Here is a 26596-nt window from a genome sequence, read left to right as displayed (position 1 = left end):
CGCCTAGCGAACTCACTGAAATCTTACAAAATGTTGCTAAAGGATTAGAAGAAAGATTCAGATCAACAATGCCAAGACACATAGTAAAGCCAATTGCAGGGGAGGAGTTCAACGAGGTGACATTAGCGGAACTAGCGGGTGTAGTGAGGCACTTACCTCCTACAGCACCTGGACCAGATGGAATAACTTCAGCAATGATAAAAGCACTATATGACATTTCCCCACATGAACTCTGTAATATGGTTAATTACTCTTTGAAAAATTCTTGGATACCGGCGGATTGGAAACTTTCCAAAATAATTCCGATACTTAAAAAACAGGGGCTTGGGTATACACTTGACAATGTGAGGCCAATTTCTCTTACATCTAATTTGGTTAAACTAACTGAAAGAGTTTTGAATGCACGTGTAATAAAATACATTGAGGAGAAATCAATATTGAACCCCAGTCAAATTGGCTTTAAATCGGGATGCTCCATATGGTGTGCGCACGCGGATTTGGAGAGTCGTATACAGTTGGCTAGGCGTAGAAGAGAGTATTGTGCATTAGTTACTCTGGATTTGGCCAAGGCGTATGACAAAGTGGAGCATAAAATACTAATAGAGCAGATGGAAAGGTCACACTTACCAAAATACATGACATCATGGGTAGCAGAGTTTTTAAGGGAGAGAGAGTTTTATTGCTTTCAAAGGGGTTGTTTTTCTAACAGATATCGACAATACCGTGGCGTACCACAAGGTGCAGTGCTCTCACCGGTGTTGTTTAACATCTTCCTCAGTTCGATTCCAACACATAGCGATATTCATTTATATGTTTATGCAGATGACATTGCTTTCTTTGCGACAAACAGTGATCTGCAATTACTTTATCAGACATTACAGAATTACCTAAACATGATATAGGAATGGCTTCAAAAAATTGGAATGTCTCTAAATGCAAACAAAAGCGCGCTTCTAGCGTTCTCGTTCAGGGATCCTGTCAACATCTCCTTGATGTATGGCACAGAGCAGATTCCCCAGGTGGATTCACTTAAATACTTAGGCATCATATATAACAGCTCGTTAAATTGGAAAAGCCACATCGATCACATTGCGTCCAAAGCAACACGAGCCATGGGGTGGTTACGCAAGCTCAGCAACATAAAAAGGGGGTTGCGAAGAAATACATTGGTAATGGTCTATAAAATGTACATTCGTCATATCATGGAATTCGGCTGTGTCTTATTTTCGGGCAGTGCCACATATAAAATGAGACCGCTAATACTATTAGAAAGGGAGGCTTTACGACTGTGCCTTGGACTGCCCAAGTTTGTTGCTAACAATGTGCTATACATGGAAGCGCGTCTACCGTCATTGTTGAATAGATTCAAAATGCTTACTATCCAAACATTTTTAAAACTATACACTGTGCCCCAGAGAGCATCATTTTATACTTTTATTAAAGAACCAAGTTTATTTTTTGAAACTTGGTGGTCACGATTCCACTGCCCACAGATCTTGTTCGTTCAAGCGCTGCTAGAACCACTGAACGTCAAAATCAAACATATTTTCACAACAAGAGACGTTAACTTAGATCTTAAGATAGAATTTGAGAATATTTATCCCTCTAACGCAAAGCAAATGCCATTTCAATATTTAAATGATCGGCTGCAGGATTACTTGGCGCATGTGAATTTGAACAACATAATTGCGACTGATGCATCCGTATCAAATGAAAAGGCTGGGGCAGGTATCTTCTCACGTTCCCTTGACTGGTCCTTTTCGGTTAGACTCCCAGATTACACACCAATATTCATGGCAGAATTATTTGCTATTGTACTGGCACTACGGAAACTTCCTTTGGGCGAATCGGAAGCAGTCGTAATTACAGATTCTTTTTCAGTATGTGCTGCTCTGTCTTCAGGAGCCAACTTAACACTTATGCACATGTTTCGACAACTCATACCGACAAACTTGAAAAAACTGCAGCTCTTATGGGTACCAGGTCATCGTGGTATATATCTCAATGAGATGGCGGATGCACTAGCGACAGTATCTCTTAGCGGTCCCATTATCCCGATTTTGCCTGATACGGCTTACGCGACAGCAATAAGGTTTAGAAACCTCTGTTTGCGTGAATACGACTGCTACTCATTGGATAAATATCGAGATTTCGCACATCTAAGATGCCGCTGGAATAGACAGTGGTGTGCAACACGGCACTTGGAAGTTACTTTTACAAGATTGCGTTGCAGAATTCCTCAACTGAATTATTATTTGCATAAAGTTAGTCTGAAGGCGTCACCTTTATGTCAGACTTGCGAAGAAATGGAAACGATAGATCACTTCTTTTTGTTCTGTCGCCGGTATTCTCATCAGCGGAAAAGATATCTGGTAGCTCCACTTGAAAAATTGGGATTAGAATTAAATGTGGCAGTAATTTTGTCGTTTGGCAGCATTAAATTCGGTTATAGCCACAGGGACGTCTGCTCTGCGGTATTTGAATACATAATTGAAACAAAGCGATTGCCATGTTAATCTGCCTATATATATATATATATATATATATATATATATATATATATATATATATATATATATATATATATATATATATATATATATATATATATATATATATATATATATATATATATATATATATATATATATATATATATATATATATATAGAACTTGAAGGGAAGGCACGACAGGTCCGGGTATTTTCTATATTGAAATAACTTGCAGATAGCACATAAGAAAAGGATAGTATTTACTAACGTTTCGGCCGTGGCACGGCCTTCGTCAGAGTCAACTGTGAACAGTCGTCAACTGTGAACAGTTGGTAATTTTTTCATCCACTTTTCTTTCTTCTTATTTACATTCCATTGGTTCTAATAACTTCCCCTGTACATTCCTTGGCATTACTGTCTGTTATATCTCATTAATATATATATATATATATATATATATATATATATATATATATATATATATATATATATATATATATATATATATATATATATATATATATATCATTTTAGACCCACCATTACCTCTGTCTCAAATCGCATCTGATGGCCTGCATCGCTCCCTGCTCAGATATACTCCTTTTTCGATTTTCGGCTTTTCTTTCTATATATATATATTTTTTTCAGCCCAAAATTACGTTTTCTTTGAAAAACCATTAGCCTTTTAGTTAAGATCCTGCCGCCCGGTTCTTTGCCGATCCCCCTTTGTGGGTGTGCGCCAGAGTGCCAAGGATCATCATCATCATCATCATCATGATCATGCAGGGATGAGGACGAAGTAAGCAACAAACACCTACAGTATTTCTATACCTGTATTTTAGGCTTCCAGCCTGCGTATTTTGATATCTGCATTCCGGAATACTTTTCCGAGTATTTTTGCGCAACCCTGAAGCGAATAATAGAAAAACGGAATCGAATTGACATTTTTTTCGTAAAACACACCAACAAGCTTACTGTTCTCTGTAGGGGTGTGGTGTATAATGCTCCTTGTAGCTGCGACCGCTTCTACGTAGGACAGACTGCCGCTGCGTTAGCTAGCCATTCGTCAACACGGTGAACAAACAGTTAACACAGAGAATGGAACGTACGAGGACATTAACCAGAGGCTCGCCGTCTAATTTATCTTCACGTTGTCGAGATCTGTAAATTCGTTCCGAAATTCGCTGAATAAGCAGTTTTACGGAGGCATAGTAATAAAGAAACGCGTGCAATAGTTGGTGTCTAGCACATTGATCGTATTGATGGCGATCGAGTGAAATAACCTAGTTCATCAACGAGCGCTGAGCGGAACAAACAAGGAAGGGAACAAAGGCAAGTGCTGTTTTCCTCCTTATCCGTTGTCGACACTGCGTTGGTTGTTAGAGATGGATTACCGACTAGCCCACTCTCAAGCCTTGCTTCAGTTAGCCAGCCGTTGAATAAGCCTCGCCGCGAAGGTCTAGTGGCTAAGGTACTCGGCTGCAGAACCGCAGGTAACAGGATCAAATCCCGGCTGCGGCGGCTGCATTTTCAATGGAGGCGAAAATGTTGTAGGCCCGTGTGCTCAGATTTGGGTGCGCGTTAAAGAACCCCAGGTGGTCGAAATTTCCGGAGCCGTCCAGTACGGCATCACCATATGGTGGTTTTGGGACGTTAAACCCCACCTATCAATCAATCATCAATCAAATCAGCCGTCGAATAACTTGCAAAAAGATAAAAGGAAGTGCCTACGCGGTTATCTGTAACGTAGACCCCCAAGCACGCCGTATTTTCTTAGGTATCGCGTCTTACTTGGGAATGCGCAGATCCAGGTGAATCAGTAGTTACGGGCTGGCCTTCCTTGTCGACACTGAGCCGCTTCATTTGTCAGTCGGTGTTTGTGTTGTCTTGACTCCGTGTTAGTAGAATGCAACTGTCACGAGTGCGAACACCGTGCTTCGTTTAATTTTGCCGCCATCACTGCTTTGACGGCTAAGAAAGGCCAACATTATTCTGACGTCTTTTGTGTTATGGAGTTTAAGCAACGTCGAGTAATGAAGCTGTGACTATCAATGTTTCTACTAAGAATTTTTATGTTGTCAAATTATTTTTGTTGAGAAAAAATATTTTATTACATTCTAAGCACATGCTGTCGCGCTCTATAGAGTTAATATTACATTTTAACCCTAGGGTCGTGCTACGACAACAAAAATGGCGGCTGCGCGTTGATCAGCTGTGCTTCCGTGCGTGTGTGCCAGTTTCGTGATCCGTCGTGGCGTTGTCAAAGTCGCAGTGCTTGCCAGCGCTGCATTTCGAAACGATGACTGTGCTCGAAGAGTGATATACTAAAAGCGATGGTAGACGAGAGTGCAGCGGAGTCGTCTCGGCTGGCCAGGTGCGCCGACGATTACGGTTACAGCGAAGAGACGCTCGGCTCCGCCGACAATTTGTTGACAGAGTTCACGAGTCACGTGTACCTCGGCCAGTGGGAATGTGCTCGAGCCTGTGCGCTCACCGCTCTGCGAGCACCGTTCACCTCTCCCGAGCAAAAGTGGTTCGTCAAGGAGTACATTCGCGGAGTGTCGGCGCTGCCCGCAACCTTCAGGTATACACCGGTTGAATACGCCCCCCTCCTTCGATGCTCCTGTGACGGTGCTGTTATTGTTTTTGTTTGCGAGTCCGTGATGGGTAGGTGTTCTGTAGTTCGAGAGACAATGTCCTTGATGGCTTCTTAGTGCCGAACGATTTCTGCTAGAGTGATCATGTCGTAAACTTTGCGGCTCAGTGGCTTACACGTGCCACTTATCCTTTACCTTGCGACAAATGTCCCTCCGTGTTCTTATCGTAACACCATTTGATAGAGGTGCCAGATAACGATGCACGTTTAGCGGTTGTAGCAGGTCGCTTCGCGCTAGAACTTTGCTAGGTGTTGTATATGCTGTTAACACAAAACTGCTAAGGCTTTTAGAGTTTTGCCCCGCCGCGGTGGTCTAGTGGCTAAGGTACTCGGCTGCTGACCCGCAGGGCGCGGGTTCGAATCCCGGCTGCGGCGGCTGCATTTCCGATGGAGGCGGAAATGTTGTAGGTCCGTGTGCTCAGATTTGGGTGCACGTTAAAGAACCCCAGGTGGTCTAAATTTCCGGAGCCCTCCACTACGGCGTCTCTCATAATCATATGGTGGTTTTGGGACGTTAAACCCCACATATCAATCAAGCTTTTAGAGTTGTAATGCCCTTGCCTGTTCAATTATTAATTGGTTAATTACGTCTGTTGCAGTCATATGTACCACTTACGCAAGTATTACTTACCACCTGCTTACCTGCCTGTGTCTCTCTCTCTCTCTCTTTTTTACTCTGTTGCACAGTATGAAGTGGCTGTGAAAAAAAAAAAAACTATTTGCATTACACTTAGTATGTTGTTACTATTATCACACATTTAAAGTTATAAATGCTCTCTTACACAGGTAAAACTAGCAGGTAAAGCTAGTTGCTACTTCTGAAGCCCATCTTGACGACTTGGTCAGGAGCGTGTAAGCAGCTGTACTGCCATCTCGTTACACCATTCACAGGCGCTGTGATTGCCTAGTGAATCTTGGGTCCCTGTCTACATTACTCCTTAAGGATTGCTCAAAATTTGCACAATAACCGGACTTTTCCTTTCCTTTTTTTGTGCAAGTGTTTATGATGGTTATAAAGCAATACCACATGACTAAAAATTGCCGTTATCAAGGTGAGCTTGAGTACAATACATTGCTAAATATCGCTGCTATAAACGGGATGCAAACTCGATACAGTACGCATACATGCACGAAGTTTACACTGAAACACAGTGGGGATTCACTGCAGCTGCACACCGCTGTTGCTAAATGCCTGTCCGAAATAAATTTGAGATGAGCCCTAACTATCACTACATATTGTATTTATTTTTTTAGCATGAAATATTATGGAGTGAACACTGTTGTGGGATCACAACAGCAGATTTTGGTGGCGTCGTTGTCTGCTGCTGTTGCCAGCGTCTGTAACTGCGATCAGATGCAGTGTAAAAAAAAAATATATATATATATATATATATATATATATATATATATATATATATATATATATATATATATATATATATATATATATATATATATATAAGGGAAAGAAGTGTATACCTAAGGGCTCGTTTTTCCGTGTTCTAACACAATATTAATGAGATATAACAGACAGTAATGCCAAGGAATGTACAGGGGAAGTTATTAAAACCAATGGAATGTAAATATGAAGAAAGAAAAGTGGAAAAGTGGATTTTTTTCATCCACTTTTCTTTCTTCATATTTACATTCCATTGGTTTTAATAACTTCCCCTGTACATTCCTTGGCATTACTGTCTGTTATATCTCATATATATATATATATATATATATATATATATATATATATATATATATATATATATATATATATATATATAGGATCAATTAAAATTCTATAACAGAGCCACGTGGGTGCGTGGAACTTTGCCACAGTGATGTTTCATGCAGGCACCATGTAGGGGCAAGGAATTGCATTAAAATATGTAATATAGCATTGTAGAACAGTGAAATGACAACCGGCATTGCATGATGTGAATTGCCTTACCAGTAGGCGGTTAAAAACTTCAGACTCTTTACACATGGTGCTACTATAATTCTTCAGCCACAGCATCAAAAATGTGCACATATTGTCTTACAGCTGTTTAGTCAATGCCTTGCTTCTCCGCGGGTGCCTCGCAGATTTACTTGTAGTAGTTGTTCAAGTAAAATTTCATAAGGGCTCTATAAAGGCCACTTTGCCTGCTGTCACTGTAACTACTATACAGGTGCCATGCAAGCGGGATGTTTTTTTTTTTTTTTCAAAATTAAGTCATTAGGAGAAATTGTGAAAAAGAAGAAAACAAATTTTACCTGTTAATGAAAGGATCTTCACTGCCCAAAAGGTAACTTATGGGCTTCAGGGCCCATTTCTTATCATGACACCAGGTTTAATAACCAATAAAGGCTGCATAAACAAAATATGGGTGACAGCACTATCATGAAATTTATGCACTAGCTTTAAGTGGCGTCATAGACTTTCATTACATCTACACTGGCTTAGAGAGCAAGCACCCTTTGGATGGGCTTCAGCCACAGTATTGTATGTTCATAAAACGACAAGGACTGACCCAAGCAAGTTTTAAAAGATTTTGCGAAACTGCAGCTGCGAAAATGCAAAAGAACATGTATATTTGTGATGTCAGCTTGATGCACGGACGATGCAGTTTTGATGCAGTAATTAAATAAGACTTCAAAGTTCATTTTTTATTTTAATAATCAACCCATTACTTCAAAGTTTATTCTTTGTTTTATTAATCAACCCATTACTGCATTATTAACTCTGGAAGTGTGTGCCATGGGGTTAGTCTGTAAGACGTTCTGAGTCTTATACTGCACTAGAAATGAGACACCATGGTAAAGGCAGACAGGACAAATGCAGACTAACAAATGATTTATTGAATCATATAAGCTGCCTGTTTTAGTTATTGAATCACATAAGCTGCTTGTCTGAAACAATATACTGTTGCGTGACATAAGGTTCGCGGGCTCTCTGAAATATATCCGTGTTTCAGCCTTGGATGTCTTCATGTTGTTTCCTCACACCCCACGAGTGAAAGACCGGCATGTCGTTCATTAAATTGATGGTGAACAGACCGCAGTTTTTCTCTCGAATGGTTACGGGAAGTGAGAGGCATTTGCCTGTCGTCACACCTCTTGCTTTCAAACCGAGCATCGCTATGTTTCGATCTTCGACACTGGTGGCTGGCGTCTGAGAAACCGAAGCTAAGACATGTGATTGCCTCGGAGGTGAGAGAGCGTCATCAAGGCGCCGGGAGTCTACCTTTGGCAGCCAGTGAAACAAGCTGCCCAGAAATACCATTAGTATCCTCAAACGGGCCTGGGGCCCTTTTTAGGGTGGCATAGTAAAATAAAGACCCTTCAATAACCTTCACAGAGTCCGAAGTCTTATACATTCCCAACAGCATGTGTGCAGTGACAGTTAAGACCACATGGCGAAAATGCACTCTCCCACTGTGACTCCTAATCTACACTAGAAAATCAAGCTCTTTCCTGGAAAGATACACAGATGCATCGGAGATATATCTGTGTATCTTTCCTAGAAAAAGCTTGATTTTCTTGGGTAGATAGGAGTCATGGTGGAGTAGGAGTGTACTTTCATCACAGGGTCATAACTGTCATTGTATACGTGCATTGTTGTCGGCTCATAAACTGGCCTGCTGGAACAACTGGTACCTCCCATATGAACGTACCAATTGTTGCAGAAGGGTACTTTATGTGCAGGAGGGCAGTGTTAGAATAAATAATGAGTAGACACTGGTTTAGTGTATATTTTGAGTACAGGTTACAATATCAGCATGTGTGCACAGTCACTCACATCAAGATAACCAAGATTTAAAAAGAGCATCTTCAGGTACTGCTTGTTAAATCTTTTTTGAAAGTGGTTTTCATGCATCACGTAGAATAAAAAAAAAATGAGAGAAGTAGTACTGAACACGTTCACTTTCAAAGTACTTTAGGGACCACGCGTTGTTGCTCATAAGGAGTGCAGTGATACACTACATGTCATACAACTTGTCTTGCATTATTTACATGAAGGAGGGAAGAATTCACACTTGCAGTACACAATTACAAAGACAGTTGAACTTGCCAGTTAAGATTAACAGATTTTACCTTGTTTTAATGATGCCTGTTCTCGATCAGTCTAAACATGAAAAAAATAATGATCGAATTCTATCTCAGGCAAGTAAGTTGGGTCTAGATAAATTGAATGGTGTGAGTTGATGAATCATTCAAAGCATTGCTGGTCTGGTCCAAAGGGAAAGTGCTTTCGATTTCTTCACTGCTTCATAATCTTCACATGCTCATACTTAATAAAATATAGTTGGACCTGCCTGGACTATACACTACGAATTATCGGATGTGAGACAGGGCACATGATTCATTTTTTATTTAGCAATGTTTAATGAAAGCATGTTTATAACACTGATGGATATAGAGAAGGTGTTCATCTAGGGTATGACTTAGTTTTAATGAAACAAGACTGAAGCTCAAGGAACGTAGAAGAACGTAGAAGCCTGAATAGATGAAAGATCGTTGAGGTAGGAATATCATTGAAGGCAATGTTTTGACATGTGAACTTGTCTTTGTCAAGGCATTTTGCGTTCACGTGTTGTCACATACCAACATGTCAAGGCATTTCGCTTTGACATGCAGGTTTAAAAAAACAAGCTCACTTTGCAAAATGTTTGCCTTAGTGGCATTTCCTATTCAATTTGTAACGAGGTTTGGGAGTAGTGTTGTGTAAGGCAGTGTTGTAGTGTAGCTGATGACAACATTAAATAAAAACCTTTTTTTTTTTCAGTACATGTGCCAATCCACTCCTGCTATCACCAAACCACCTCAGCTGGCTTGCCGCGAAATTTTTAGAGGATTATTGTGACGAGGTTTGTTCCATTGTGGGATTTTCTCTTTGATTTATTTTTTATGATGTATGGCGTGTGACCTTTTTCCTTTTCTCGCCCAGCAAAAACCATCAAATTTGGCTCACGATGCGGAGTTGCGGGTCCTTCTCTGCACTATTGGTGGAGAACTTCCTGATGCCTGTAGACAGGTTTGTTCAACACATTCACTCTCACATTGACAGTGTATATAAGCATATATGTATAATAATATTTCCTTGAAAGAAAGCTGTGTAACAGCTTTACCTTACCGGTCATTACTGACAGAGCAGAAACTTGAAGGCTCACAAAGAGCGTTCAACTTAATTTGGCGATGACGCAGTGAGCCATGTAAAGAATGTTGATAGCGGTGACCTTAAAAGGAAGAAGAGTGGGTCAGAAAACAAACTGATGTCAAGGACATCTCAGTCGAACTCGAGCAATGATAAGGATTAGTGGAGGTTAGTAGCGCAACGGCCGTGCATGGCCAAAGAGCGCCATGTCTTCTACGGGATGTGAGCGATGACGAATGATTGCAATGATGGAAGCAATCAAGCAATAGGCAGGGCATGTAGTGTTAAGGCAAACTAGTCTCTGATCATTAAGAGTAACCGAATGGATTACAAAAGATGGCAAGTGCATGAGTGGGAGGAAGAAAGTTGGGTGGGCAGATGATATTAGGAAAATTGTGCGGATTTATAGGCATATAGTAATAATTACATGTGTACAATGTAATACAAGCTTAAAGTGACTTAGTGCAGATTATCATTATTTCTTTTCCATTACGGGACTAGAAGGAGGGGACACACACAGGCGCTACATATATTATACGAAGGCCCAAGGTTAGCCCTTGGTAATTCATGTCGTTACAAAGGGATGTGTAATGATGATTGTAGTGGGTCATGCAAATCTCGGCACACACATTGTCAGTGTTAAGCGCGAGACGCTCGGCCCGGACTGTCGCTGATTTTGATAGCTAGGCCTACGCTCCTACCTGGTCTCGGATAACAGTTTTGACTGTCTCCGTTCTATATTATAATTGGTGGAGGTGCTGGGTCTCCTTGCAATCCTGGAGTTGCGAAGCCGGACTCTACCTGCTGTCATGACCACTGCATCTGCCACAAGCCCTCCTCCTATGGCTTCCCAGGCCATCGTGTGCTCCGGCGCGGTCCGTCAGCGGGATCCTCCCATATTCAGCGGCACTGACGACCACGACGTCGACGACTGGCTGGCTACTTATGAACTCGTGAGTGTCTTGAACAAATGGGACGAAGCCACGAGACGGGCCACTGTCGGCATTTACCTCAGTGGCATTGCCCACTTATGGCTTCGGAACCATGAGACCGACGTTCCCACCTGGACAGCATTCAAAGCAAAGTTCAGCGAAGTCTTTGGTCGTCCTTCTGTCCGCAAACTTCGTGCGGAGCAGCGCCTTCAGTCGAGATCTCAACTGCCTGGTGAGAACTTTACAAGTTACATAGAAGACGTCATTGACTTGTGCAAGCGCGTCGATGTGAACATGACAGAGGTGGACCGCATCAAGCATATCTTTAAGGGTATTGACGAGGACGCTTTCCAGATGCTCATTTCGAAAAGCCCTGCTACTGTCGCCCAAGTTACCGAGCTCTGCCAAAGCTATGATGAGCTCCGCCGGCAACGTCTCGTCACCCGCCGTGCTGTCCCACATCAGGAATCGATGTCCGGCTTAACTCCCTCGCAAGACCCCGTCCTCCTCTCGCAGATCAAAGATTTCGTGCGCGAAGAAGTTGCCCGCCAACTGTCGCTCATCTCTGGCCTACCGGAGCGCAGTGCACCGCTTAGCCCTACTCTACGGACTATTATACGAGATCAAGTGTCTGAGGTCCTTCCTCCACAGCTGGTGCCACCAGTCAATGCACCATTGACGTACGCCGAAGCAGCAGCACGACCACGACCACAGACGTTCCAAGCGCCGCCTCCACAGCCTGCTCCTGTTTATGCCGCCCAGCCGCCACGTCCTCCACTTCGCCGAGTCCCTAATCCATGGCGCACTGCCGACAACCGACCAATCTGCTTTTCGTGTGGTCTACCTGGGCACGTCGCACGTCTGTGCCGCCGCCGTCCACTCCACTCACGTGAAAACCTACGTCAATACGAAAACGATTACACCTACACTCAATACACCCCAGACCCCGAATTGTACGCTCCTCGTCCAAGCCACCGACCAGCTCCTGATCGCCGATCTCCTTCTCCACGTCGACGCTCGCCCTCCCCGATGCGCCGACGCCCCCCTACAATCGACGCGGAAAACTAAATGACGCAGTTCCCGAGGCAAGAACTGCGTCCTCGTCGCAAAGCACAAGCCCTCTTCGTTCGCCGCCGAATGTAATTGATGCCGTTCTTGAAGGTGTACCCGTACTTGCCCTTATTGATACTGGTGCCGCAATTTCTGTCATCGCCGAAAAAGTTTGCCGTTCAATTCGAAAAGTGACAACGCCTTACTTGGGTTCATGTCTTCATACTGCCACTGCACAGCCTGTGCAGCCTGTGGCCGCGTGTACTGCCAGACTTGTAATTCAAGAAGTGCCCTACACAGTCCAGTTCGTAGTACTCCCGCACTGTTCTCATGACATCATTTTAGGTTGGGATTTTCTCTCCCATCACCAAGCCGTCATTGATTGCGCCCGTGCCGAAGTCGCCTTTTGTCCCCTTGGTGATGCGCTACCAGTGCACGATCGCCCTTCCGACGCGAAGTTGGTCATTAGTGACGACACCCAAATCCCTCCACGCGCTACTGTCTTCGCACCTGTGTCGTGTTCCACCGTCGTCGACGCTACCGCATTCTTCACGCCTTCCGCTGCTTTCGTTCATCGCCACCTATCACCGCTCCCAACCGCTCTCGTTACTCTTCAAGGTGGTGCGACCAACGTGCCTGTGAAGAACCCGTTCCCATTCACGATTACGCTACTTCGAGGCGAATGTATTGGTTCGATAGAATCATTCGAAACCATCGCTACACTTGACGTTCCTGATGAATCATCGGAAGTCAGCGCCCTCTCCTGTAGTTCCGTGAATGACCCTTCCACTACCGACATTTTCAACCGTGTCATCGACGAAGGCCTAAACCCACAACAGAGGTGTGAGCTTTTGAGCCTCCTTGACGAGTTTCGACCATCTTTTGACAGTCACAGCGCTACTTTAGGTCGCACATCTACCGTATGCCACCAGATCGACACAGGTAATCACCCACCACTACGGCAGCGACCATACCGTGTTTCGCCAACTGAACGCCGTATCATCGATGAACAAGTAGATGACATGCTAAAGCGAGGCGTCGTTCAACTGTCAAACAGTCCTTGGGCGTCGCCGGTTGTTTTAGTTAAAAAGAAGGATGGCAAGATACGCTTTTGCGTAGATTATCGTCGCCTAAACAAAATAACACGAAAGGATGTTTATCCTTTGCCTCGAATTGATGACGCCCTCGACTCTTTACAAGGCGCAGAGTTCTTTTCCTCCCTTGATCTACGCTCTGGGTACTGGCAAGTGCCCATGAATCCGGATGATAGGCCAAAAACTGCATTTGTTACACCAGATGGCTTATACGAATTTAACGTGATGCCATTCGGGCTATGCAATGCGCCGGCAACATTTGAGCGCATGATGGACACTATCCTACGAGGCCTCAAATGGAACACGTGTTTGTGCTACTTAGACGATGTAGTGGTATTCTCACCCGATTTTTCCACGCACCTTCGTCGCTTGGAACAGGTTCTACGCTGCCTCTCTGCAGCCGGCCTCCAACTCAACTTGAAGAAGTGTCACTTTGGAGCGCGCAAGCTGACCATTCTCGGACACGTCGTGTCGAAGGATGGCGTTCTTCCTGACCCCGCTAAGCTACGTGCTGTTCGCGAGTTCCCGAGGCCTGCGTCTCTCAAGCAGCTGCGTAGTTTCATTGGGCTTTGCTCATACTTCCGCCGCTTCGTCCGAGATTTCGCCTCGATCATGGCGCCTCTGACAGACCTACTTCAGGGAGACCGCAATCTATCTGCGTGGTCTCCAGCTTGCGACAGTGCCTTTGCGAAGCTCCGTGAACTGCTTACAACACCACCCATACTGCGTCATTTCGATTCAAGCGCTCCCACAGAAATCCACACAGATGCTAGCGGTGTCGGTCTTGGCGCTGTACTCGCCCAACGAAAGCCTGGTTACCAAGAATATGTTGTTGCGTACGCGAGCCGCACTCTTACAAGAACAGAAGCAAATTATTCGGTAACTGAGAAAGAATGCCTAGCGATTATTTGGGCCATTACAAAATTTCGGCCTTATCTGTACGGCCGCCCTTTCGATGTTGTTACCGACCACCACGCGCTCTGCTGGTTATCCTCCCTCAAAGATCCCTCAGGACGCTTGGCACGATGGGCTTTACGGCTCCAAGAGTACGACATCCGCGTCATTTATCGCTCAGGCCAGAAGCACGCCGATGCCGACGCTCTTTCGCGTTCGCCTGTTTCTACTGATATTGCGAGTGTCTCCATCCAAGACAACTTCCTTCCACTATCAGGACCCATCAACATGGCTGCGGAGCAGCGCAAAGATTCGTGGATTGCGTCTCTGATGGATTACCTATCTGAAACACTCGCCCACCCGCCATCTCGAGCGCTACACCGACAAGCCTCTCACTTCGCCATCCGTGATGGAATACTTTATCGCCGCAACTACCACCCTGACGGTCGCAAATGGCTACTCGTCATACCCAGGCATCTCCGCGCCAGCATATGTGCTGCTTTCCATGCCGATCCGCAGTGTGCGCACGCCGGTTTGTTTAAAACCTACGCCAGGCTACGTTTTCGGTTTTATTGGCGCGGCATGTACACATTCGTTCAAAAGTACATTCGATCTTGCACAGAGTGCCAGCGCCGCAAGCACGATCCTAGCCGTCCTACTGCACCAATGCAGCCGTTACCGTGCCCAGTGCGACCATTCGACCGGGTTGGAATAGACCTTTATGGTCCTCTACCATATACATCAGCTGGGAATCGCTGCATTATTGTAGCGATCGACCATCTCACGAGATATGCAGAAACGGCCGCTCTACCAGCCGCGACGGCACGTGACGTTGCGTCTTTCCTGCTGCAACGTTTTGTTCTGCGTCATGGCGCTCCACGTGAACTTTTGAGCGACCGAGGCCGCGTCTTTCTCGCGGATGTTATTCGAGAACTTCTTGCAGAATGCCATGTAATTCACCGCTGTACTACCGCATATCGCCCACAAACAAATGGCTTGACCGAGCGTTTCAACCGTACTCTTGGCGACATGCTTTCTATGTATGTCGCCTCCGACCACACCAACTGGGATCTTATCCTTCCTTACGTAACGTACGCTTACAACACGGCACCTCAAGCGACGACAGGCTTTTCTCCATTCTTTTTACTTTATGGTCGAGAACCATCATCTCCAATTGACACCATTCTCCCCTACCGACCCGACTCATCCGAAGGCACACCACTTTCCGAAGCCGCGCAGTATGCGGAAGAATGTCGGCAATTAGCTCGCACCCTTACAACACAAGAACAAGGGCTACAGAAATTTCGTCACGACGATGGACGGTCCAACTACCAATTTTCGCCCAACTCTCTTGTTTGGCTGTGGGTGCCCCCCAGTGCTGCTCCTGGTACCTCTACAAAGTTTGTCAGCAGGTACCATGGACCTTATCGCGTCATAGAACAAACTTCCGCTGTTAACTACCTCATCGAACCCCTCACGGCCACTGTGGACCTGCGTCGCCGAGGCCGCGAAATCGTACATGTGAATCGCCTCAAACCATATCACGAACCACTTGTCCTCACGACACCTTAGAACGCTTACTTGGCACCATCTTCAGCGAGGGGGAAATATGTAATGATGATTGTAGTGGGTCATGCAAATCTCGGCACACACATTGTCAGTGTTAAGCACGAGACGCTCGGCCCGGACTGTCGCTGATTTTGATAGCTAGGCCTACGCTCCTACCTGGTCTCGGATAACAGTTTTGACTGTCTCCGTTCTATATTATAGATGCAATATGTTTTTATTTATTATCGTCATTACATTTGTAGTTTATCTTGATGAATGGAGATAAATTATTTATAATAATAAAATATGAATAGTGTGGTACTTTAAGGTAATGCATTGCACTGGCATTCCAATCACAGGGTGCTTTCAATCGCACTTGAGTTCGAGATCAACTTTTCACTAAAAGTCTCCTGGGTAACTGAAGTGTCTATAATTAATTTATTTATTTTTACATACTGAAACTCTATTGGGGCTATTGCAGGAGTGACGATAATACATAAAACATCAGACAGAAAGTCGCGACATGGCAATCAACGAACACCTCCTGGTAAAGCAATCACAGTGTTCAATTATTAAGAGAAAAAAACTACATTTGAACGTGTCAGTTCTAGTTTGAAGTGTTAAAAGATTTAGTTTATTAAAGCTACAATTATGGGATGGATCCGCAACCACTTGGCACATGATTACATTGGTACGAAAGAGAAAGACATGATTGCATTGGTGCAGGCAAGAGAATGAGAAAAAGATAAAAGAGAGGGACAGAGAAACAAAGAGAAAAAAAAGAAACGGACAACTAAGAAAGAGAATTGCAGATTAATACAGAGAAGGAGATAACAATAAACAGAGAGAGAGAGAGAGAATGAATGCATAGCACAGCCTTCTATAGCATACTTTAGCAAGTGGTGGTAAAAGAAATTGAGGGTGAAAAGAAGGAGGGTAAGGCCACCAGCTTTGCTGTTTTCTGTCTTCATACCACTAGTCCATAGCTGCCTCAATTTTTAAAACTGTTTTTTTTTCATGTTCTGCCGAGGTGAAAACGGCGCGTATTGACGAGAACAGACAGACAGAAGGGCAGACAATTCCGTGGCATGAGCAATAAACTTCAGTTGTTAGCCAGCACCTGTGTCTGTATTTTACCTTGTGTCTGCCTGTATGCATCAATACGCCCTGTTTTCACCTCGGTATGAACAACCAACTAGCTCGAAATGTGTTATTACAGTCTATGTTTTGACCTATGTAATTATTCCTTGCCTTGCACATTTGTTCAAGGAGCTGTACGAAGTCTACTGTGCGGCAGCACGGTCTGAGTGTGAAAGCATTGGTCTTCTTTCGCCAAGTTGCCTCTCCTCGCTCAAAGAGCTGTTCCTCGGCGACCCCGCGAGGGCCAGTCTTCTGGTGGAACACATTTCTCAGCGCGTTGGAGGAGCGAGCAGCGTCACGCAGCAACTGTGGCAAGTGCACCTGGACGCCCTGCGCAGCTGTCTGGAACGAGTGAAGGAGGCTCTCTCGGCATACGAGGAAATTCACGACCGGCAGAGGTCGCTGTTGCTGAAGCTACTAGTGAGCCTGCCTGATCCATTGGCAGCGCACTGTCTTGGCAACCCTGAGGCAAGTTCTTCACGATCAGAGTTATTCAATCGTACGAGTTGCGAAACTCCCCATAGGCTCAATGTATCGAAGTATAGACACATTATTGGCCCAGATGTCAAGAGGGAGCAGATTGTCATGCCACCTGCTGATCAGCACACCCACTAATAAGCACAATATTTGTGTTTTGTGTAGCCACTCCCAGATGACGCCGCAGTCTGCTAACTCCTGAAAAATTGGGCCAACTGAATGTTCGGGTTTCGGAATGCAGTTTTCCAACTGGTATGATTGAATAACTCTGTTTCAGGGGGATATCCTCATTTGGAAGGGACTGAATACGAGCTCGTTGGTTTGAATCCACTTTTAAGGAAAAACACCGCTTCTGAAAAAATATACAAGAAAAGAAGACGCCAAATCTCGAATATTTCTCGACCATGGCTATCTCCTCACTTGCACCTGGCCTAAAGAAAAAAAGAAAAGAAGCACTATCTGAAATTGACCTGGTCAGTCCCACATAGAAGTAGCAAACAAAGAAGTCCTGCAACACTTTTTGCGCATGGTCAGAAAATGCTGCCGATCAGTAGTAGAGGCTCCCTAGAACACGCGTGCCAAATATTATAGTGCAGCACGAGACCTGGAATTCGTGATAAATTCTCAAATTCAGCTAAATATTGCTTTCTCTTTTCTCGGCAAACGACAGAAGAACCTCAAAAAACCACTCGTCACAGCCGTTGGATCAGCCTTTGACTGATTTGAACATGGCGTGCTCGGTCGTTACAGGGATCGCCGTGGAAAGTGGCAACATGTCCACATGCATGTGCGATTGCTTTGAAAAGCTGCGTAGTTGAAGAAAAAAAAAGCAAGAAGGTCCTCAAGGTCACGAGACCTGCGTGACGTATTTGGTTTCCCCGTGTCGTCGCTCTCTGCTTAGCTTCCATCGCTTTCGTCTGGACGAGAGAATAGAAAATGCAAATGCAGCGTGTGACGAATTTTCGTAATTCCGCTCGTATTAGATGGATTTGAAAAATTTTGTGGCGATGAATTCGTGAGGCAAGAAGTACCTGTAGTGAATGCATCCTAAGGCTACTTGAAAAAGTGTTGCAGAGACCCTTTAAGGAACACAGTAAAGTTATAGCCATTTAAAAACAGCGTGAGCTGTGTTATTATGCTGAACTTCTTCAGCACTGAAAAAGTAACTTTTACCATAATCTTGGAAAGATCTTAAAAAGAAGGGCTGATGATAAATTATTCCAAATTTCTTGCACCAACTAGTCACGACTGTGTAGATTTTCGTCAGCACCTGCTGTGGCTTAGCTCATTTTTACCTAGATAAATATTGACTACATTTTTATTCTAAAGACCCGAAGGATTTGACACGTTTTTAGAACTTTCAGTGCAGCACACCATCCAAATTATGAGAAACACTTCGCAGAAGAGTTGAAGAGTGGCATAGTTGATGTAGATTTTTACTGAAATAATGGCAGCGCAAACTAACAGGACTCAGAAAAAGGACACAAACAAGCACAGTTTGTCCTTTTTCTGAGTACTGTTATAGTTTGTGCCATGAATATTTCAGTACACACAGGAAAAAAATTTCACTACCGTGAGACCACACTGACATAGCAGTGTTGGGGGATTCAACAAATCTGCAAGAAATTCAAATTTGACCTTTACTATCTATTTCAATTATTGGCATCTCTATATCGATTTATTGAAAACTTAGTTTGGGAGACTTCTTTATATGTCTAATTTGATTTAGCATTTTCCTTAGCATGTTTAACAGCACTGAAGGATGCACTTTCATATACTATCTGTTTTATGCAATTATTTTATTTTTGGATGAATTTAGACATAATTTGACGCAGTCTCTTCAAATAATAGTAGTGTTTTGGTGTTGAACTTGAAGATCCAATTCCTGGCCGTGGCATGCACGTTTTGATAGGATGAAGATGTGAAGACACCATTTTTGGCTGAGTGAATTGAAAGTTGGGTGTCCTGTCATGAAAAAAGTTAGTGAACAGCAAAGGCGCCTGTTTCCGAGGCCCCTGGGGGCTTGTAATAGCCTGCTATTATTTTCAAGGCAGTTATGTCAGTTCTTGGCATCAGTCTACATAACAACACTTCTTGTGGGGTAATCCCCAGAATGACACATATCTTCTGTTTGCACAGTCTTTAGCCTATCCTGCTTTTATCACATCTTATTTTTGACTTGTCATCTTTACGTGATGTCATCACCTGTAAAATCCTTTTACTCTTTATTGTATGGGAAGCTTGTTATGCTTCCAGATCACAGTACTGTTTTCTTTTATAGTTAGAATTCCTTTATTTATGTGTTGAAGTTGTTTATGCTGTATTAAAGCATTTGATGCTAATCCAACTGTTGCTCTTTATATTCAATGTTAAATATGTGATGTACGTACAACTGAGACTCCCATATAGTATTATGTACTTCTATATAATATAGTTATGATTGCATATGCACATTTGTATTGTGAATGTTGAATGCTGCCGATGTAAAAGTTTTTAAGGACTGAGTCAAGCTGCCTAGAACAGCTTTTAATCCTAAAGCCCTTCCAGATTTTTTAGTGGAATAAACATTGATTTATTGATTGATTAATATTGGCCATGTTTTGCACAATAAACATTCCCATAATGGCTGTTGCAATAAAGGGGAATGAAAAAGTTGCCTGTAAATAAGTTTCCTCTCTTGTTTCTTTGTAGTGGGCCAACGGCTTATTGGATACCATCATCAGTGATCTGCTCGATCTTATCGATGGAGGCCTTCTTCGTGAACTTTTTGTGTTTGAGTCAGTTGTGTGCCGGAAGTCCCCGCTGCTGTCGAAATTTTTGGCTCAACGTGAGAATGAAAGGCATGGACGTCTTGCTGCCACCAGAAGTCCACTGTCGCTGGCAGTGTCAGAGGAGTCTGGCCAGTTGGATCTAAAAGAGGCATTCCTCAAGTCCTTTGTCAGGGAAGAGCATTTCCTGGAAACCGTAATTGTACGTATGCTAGCTGCGACTAAAGAAAATGTTTACTTGTCTACAAAACTTGGAGGATGTTCGAGCTTAGCTTTCAAGAGTAAAATGTGATAGCTTAATCAGACTGTGTTCAAGCCTTACTTCGCTTCTTGGTTGATACCTAAACTATACTGCAAGGAAAGCCAAAGTATAATGAGTGCTGGCTTCTATATCCATGCAGCGATGCGACAGAACACAGAAAACGTGCCTTTGGGCCCTTTGCACCATCTCGTAGGTTTTCGGTCAAGCTGCTGAAGAACCTTTGAGATGCGCATACCACCAATGCTAAATGGTGTATATAAATAGCTCACCTTCAGTATAGTAGAAGACGTCTGCTCAGTGGCCAAGCCGCTAAATGAATCGCGCAACGAAGCGAGGGGTCGTGGGTTCAAATGTCGGATCCCTCTCAAACGAAGGATTTTTCATTTTTTTATTTGCATCTACCTAGAAGTTTCACTCGCAGATAGAATCGATTTTTCGCCCACAACCGAAGACCCCGACACCAGAGTTCCTACAAAAACGACCATTTTGACACTTTCGCATCACAATATATTGGGGCATGCAGGCGCTTGACTAGATTTCGCAGAATGTCTTGTGATACATTGTGCCTTCGAAGCCTTTCTTTCAGTAGAGTAACTCATTTGAACCTCATTATAACAAAGTTGCATCTTACACGATAATAAGTGCATTATATCCAAAAAGTTGTTAGAGGTTTATTTGTAACACTTATTGTAAGACTATTTTTCATTTACTTCATTATATAATAACCAGTACTTCGTTATATTCAGGTTCGTTGTATAGAGGTTTGTCAGCACAAGCTTTGTTGTCATCAAGAAAAGTTGTTGTCATCAAGAAAAGTTTCATCAAGAAAAGAGAGGCTCAGTTCTTTGTTAGACACAACCAAATTGACCCAGCAGACAATTAGATCAGTGAGAGCATAAAAAATATGAATTGTTGTTTTTAACAGTTATATATCAGTTATGATATAAATTTAAATTAATTAAAGTGTATGAATTTTACTTTTTCTTTTAATGAGATCTGAACCCACAATCTTGCTCTCAGTAGCATATCTTGTTTGAGGCAAGCCAGCTTAATTGTCTGTATTTTGTGTTAAGGACAGCAGTTTTGCTGCCTGGAGCCTAATATGTTACATTGACTCTGGCAAGCATTTTCGATGGTGTAGACAAGAAAGAATTGGTGTGGCAAACATGATGCATTACTTCCAAGTATATTTGCACTTGTGGAAGCTCATTTTACTAGTCATGGCCTGCACGAGCACTGCACGGAGTGCAGCGATGCTCTCACGGGCTATGTTATATTTGTGGAGCATGTGGCCGTATTAATGCTTTTGCAGCATGGTAAAAAATGGCATTAGCTGCTTAATAACTCAAAGGTATAGCCATTTTGATATTATCACATGAATACACATTTAATGCATGGGGGCATTGCATGTTCTGTGCAGGCCTGGTGTTGTTTGGGTTGTTATTCATGTGTATGGCATTCTCTGTTTTTGTTCGTGTTCTGCTTTTTTGTGCTTGTCTGAAATGCAGCACAAATGGGGGACCGAGCATGAGGATCTTTTGTGACAATTTTTTGAAATTTCTCAATTAATAATTATATGTAATGCAAGTTGAGTCGGCGAGTGAGTATATATGAAATGAATCAATGACTGGTAAGGTTGTGGTTTTGGCATGTAAAACCCCCGCTGCAACAATTTTTCGTTGTTGTTGTTGTCATGATCACAAAGCTAAGTAGGACTGTACCTAGTTGCGAGGGTAGCAGCAACTTTAGATGTGAAGGCATTAAACCTGTCATAGATACCTAATCGTCGTTAACCTTGCTGTTGTGGTGCCTGCACAAATAAATACCCTTTCTGCAGGTGCGAGGTTGATAAGATTCGCTGTGAGGTGTTCACTTCTCCCCTCCCTTTACTTTCTGCATAGTATGACACCTGTCTACTTTTGTTTTCTTTCTCTTTTTCTTGATCAGAACGCTGCTGTCAAAAAGTTGCACAGGGGAGAATCGGAAGCAGCACTTCGTCTCTTTGCGCATCCCGTTCTGCAAGACTTCTACATTATTGCCTTATTTCGTGCCTGGAATGAGGTTGTGTCAGACAACGACGCAAGCTGTGTATTGAAAGCATTGGACAACACCAAGGTTTGTATTTTCACCCACAAATAACTCCATTTCTAATAAAAATACAAGGCATGGAATGTCCAAATCACATTTGTACTTCTTGTTTCCTCATTCTCATTTTTAAAATGTCAAAATCCGAACCATCGTACAACCTTACCATGAAATTGTGCGCATTGTGCCCAATTCACGAGTCTTGTTTTCTTTCAACCTTGCACCCTAGTTTCTGGAGTACATTGTTAAATTTTTGTTCACTCTTAATCAATTTAAGAATGAAATTTGGAGAATAGAAAATTACTTTTTTTCCGTCTAGCTTTTTAAAAAATATATATATATAATTGAATTAGTTCTTTGCTGTACTTGGGGACTTTATTCACCTGAAATGAGTGTTTGTGTGTTAATGAGGCATAGTTCACAATTATCATTTGAAAACAAGATCAGTGTGAACTAAGCCTCGTTCGCGTTTTATACCTAGATGAAGATCTTTGTGTAAAGGGCTCTGGTTCAAGTGTTGTTTAGAAGGTGGGGGTTAAATTTCCGGCCATCGCTGCTACAAATCGATGTTATTGAAATGCAAGGAAACATTAGCGAATCTCAATTTCAGTAGACAACAAAAACCCTAGGTGTTAAAAAAAACTGGAATTTCCCACTAAGCATCCTTCATAGAAGTTTTCTGGCTTTGGCATGCAAAACATCATCATCAACATCATTATCATCATCATCATCATCAGCCTGGCTACGTCCACTGCAGGACAAAGGCCTCTCCCATGCTCCGCCAGTTAACCCGGTCCTGTTCTTGCGGCTGCCAATTATACCCGCAAACTTCTTAATTTCATCTGCCCACCTAACCTTCTGTCTCCCCCTAACCCGCTTTCCTTCTCTAGGAATCCAGTTAGTTACTCTTAATGACCAGCGGTTATCCTGTCTACGCGCTACATGCCCGGCCCATGTCCATTTCCTCTTCTTTATTTCAACTATGATATTCTTAACTCCCGTTTGTCCCCTAATCCACTCCGCTCTCTTCTTGTCTCTCAAGGTTACACCTACCATTTTTCTTTCCATTGCTCACTGCGTCGTCCTCAATTTAAGCTGAACCCTCTTTGTGAGTCTCCAGGTTTCTGCTCCGTAGCTAAGTACCGGCAAGATACAGCTGTTATATACCTTCCTCTTAAGGGATAATGGCAATCTATCTGTCATAATTTGAGAGTGCTTGCCGAATGTGCTCCACCGCATTCTTATTCTTCTAGTTACTTCAATCTCGTGGTTAGGCTCTGCAGTTATTACCTGCCCTAAGTAGACATAGTCTTTTACAACCTCAAGTGCACTATTACCTATCTCGAAGCGCTGTTCCTTTCCGATGTTGTTGTACATTACTTTCGTTTTCTGCAGATTAATTTTAAGACCCACCTTTCTGCTCTCCTTGTCTAACTCCGTAATCATGAGTTGCAATTCGTCCCCGGAGTTACTCAGCAATGCAATGTCATCGGAGAAGCGCAGGTTACTAAGGTATTCTCCATTAACTCTTATCCCTAACTGTTCCCATTCTAGGCTTCTGAAAACCTCCTGTAAGCACGCGGTAAGTAGCATTGGGGAGATTGTGTCCCCCTGCCTTACACCCTTCTTGATTGGTATTCTGTTGCTTTCTTTATGAAGCACTATGGTAGCAGTTGATCCCCTGTAGATTTCTTCCAGAATGTTTATATATACTTCATCTACGCCCTGATTCCGCAGTGTCTGCATGGCGGCTGATATTTCTACTGAATCAAACGCCTTCTCGTAATCTATGAAGGCTATGTATAGTGGTTGGTTATACTCTGAGCATTTCTCTATTACCTGATTGATAATATGAATGTGGTCAATTGTTGAGTAGCCTGTTCGAAATCCTGCTTGTTCCTTTGGTTGATTGAATTCTAATGTTTTCTTTACTCTGCTAGCAATTACCTTTGTAAATAGCTTGTACACTACAGAGAGCAAGTTGATCGGCCTGTAATTCTTCAAGTCCTTGTCACCTCCTTTCTTATGTATTAAGATGATGTTAGCGTTCTTCCAAGACTCTGGTACCCTTCCCATCAGGAGACACCTCGTAAACAGGGTGGCTAGTTTTTCTAACACAATCTGTCCTCCATCTTTCAGCAGATCTGATGTTACCTGATCCTCACCAGCAGCTTTGCCTCTTTGCTTTGCCTCTTGTCTGGGAGGGTACATTACCGCATGCAAAACATGTGAATATAAATCTTTGTTTCCAGTCACACGTAAGAAATGTCAGCAAGCATTTCTTTAGGCATAGTGAAAGGGAAAGGAAAGCATGATGTAGCATTATTTTCATGGCTTTTATTTTTTTTATGAACTTTCAAGGTTTCGTCCAAGAAAGAAAATTAAAGCATTAATCCTGTGGTGTATCTGTTTTCTCTATGTTTACCAATTCTTTGTATGCAGACCATAACATGGAGCAGTCAAGAAACGCACAGTTTTCTTATGGAGTTGCGGTATCGCCTGTTCGTGACGGAATGGATCATCTCGCTACAGAGGTGCAGCTGACTTTGACTTGAATAATATTTATGCTTTCTCAACGTACTGTGCTTATGCTTCATTTAAAGTGAAGGGGCCCTCTGCAGAGTACTGGCTATTTTATGAGAGCTTGGCACCTGCACATATGAATGCTTGCATTTGATTCAGTTTAAACTTATTTTAAATATAAACTTTGTGTTCAGAGGTGTAGCTTGCAGTAGCTTGAGAACTGCTTGCTCAGATTTGAAAATGATATAAAAACATCTACAAGGCAGCACTTGACATTGATTTTTTGTCAGAAGTACGTTCGAATGCCGAAAAAATTAACGGGCAAACATTTTTCAGGTGCATTTCATGTTTGATGCCTAGGTTGTTAAAAGTTGCATTTACTTTCTGTACAATATGTATTTCCTGTAAATTCACAATTAGTTTCATTAACACCGGCATTTACTCCTGTTGCATTGTTTTCATATTTTGAATGTGCAGGAAAAGGAAGACTTCATTGACGTCTATGGCCGATGTCAAGGCCAGGAACCGTACCATCTTTGGAATGCTTCAGCACCAGTCCGTGCTGCGTGTGCTTCATAAGACCCTGGGCCTTGGAGAGTTAGATCGCAGTAACACTTTTCGTCTCCTCAGTGGGCAATGCCTTGTTGCCGGTGAGAGCACGGATGTCACATACCATTCCAGCCCTGCTCGGAGCAGAGACTGCGCCCTTTACCGAGGATACCTGGCCATGCAGCATGCAATGAATGCCATGCATTCGGCCATTGTGCTACACCACTTGGGATGCAGCGTTGCAAAGCTTCGGGAACAAGAGCAGCTTCAAGAGGAGCTTCCAGATGACGTGGTCTTGAGACGGTGCGATTCTCTTGCTGACGCTGTTGCCATGTATGGATTTGGGCCAGTGAGTCAAAACTTTTACTGTGAAAGCTGTTATTAGATTTCAACAAGAGCCAATAATGGCACAGTTGTTTACTGCTGCTGCTGGTGTCCATAACCGTTAATATTTATTATTAAAGAGAGACTAAAAAAGAACAATGACTTGGTATAGATTCACAAACGGCACTCTGAGAGCTCTATTGTCGTATGTTTCACTGTCACAGGTTCATTAGTAGCGGAAAAAATCAAGGTTGAAGTTTCATCTTTAAATTTCACACCGAAATTTCTGCGCGTGATGTAAGACATTTCAAAATGTATTTTCAGTATTTTCAGGGCATTGGCTCGATGAAATTTTCTTAAACTTCATATGCTCAGTCTTTGACACCCAGAGATTATAATGTACTTCATTTTTATTGATTGGAAACTACGTAGAACCCAGTTGACGCCTCCTAAAATTCACGACATTACAATGGTGTGGGAATCGTTTTCTTGCTTACCAAATGTTGTGTTGTGCTATGAGTGGTGTTTTTGGGATTGTGAAATTGTACTTTACTAACATGCGAAAAATCGTTTTGCCCTTTAGTGTCCCATTAAGAAACAATATCGAGGATCAAGCAGGACTTTAATCTGGGTGATTTGTGTGGCAGTTGAATATATTACCAACGAGCCA

At 43.0% G+C, this 26596-nt stretch overlaps 1 protein-coding gene across 2 annotated transcripts in view; it reads left to right on the top strand.

Annotated features, from left to right (window-relative positions):
- The first annotated feature begins 4345 nt into the window (after positions 1-4345).
- Sptz (zinc finger FYVE-type containing 26 spastizin) overlaps positions 4346-26596 on the top strand; it is a 97177-nt gene continuing 74926 nt past the window's right edge. The window contains exons 1-8 of one of the 2 annotated variants that reach the window (XR_012884412.1): positions 4346-5077; positions 9912-9993; positions 10074-10160; positions 17068-17406; positions 20107-20385; positions 22393-22560; positions 24973-25064; positions 25531-25951. Coding sequence is in view for 1 of the 2 variants with exons in the window: in XM_075867566.1 (XP_075723681.1) it covers positions 4827-5077; positions 9912-9993; positions 10074-10160; positions 17068-17406; positions 20107-20385; positions 22393-22560; positions 24973-25064; positions 25531-25951 (1719 nt within the window). In the remaining variant the exon portion in view is untranslated. The remainder of the gene's footprint in view (positions 5078-9911; positions 9994-10073; positions 10161-17067; positions 17407-20106; positions 20386-22392; positions 22561-24972; positions 25065-25530; positions 25952-26596) is intronic. The other variant, XM_075867566.1, reaches the window with a different exon arrangement.

The sequence above is a fragment of the Rhipicephalus microplus genome, chromosome 6, assembly GCF_043290135.1.
Source record: "Rhipicephalus microplus isolate Deutch F79 chromosome 6, USDA_Rmic, whole genome shotgun sequence".
Classification (NCBI taxonomy): Eukaryota; Metazoa; Arthropoda; class Arachnida; order Ixodida; family Ixodidae; genus Rhipicephalus; species Rhipicephalus microplus.
This window is presented reverse-complemented; position numbering and strand designations above follow the sequence as displayed.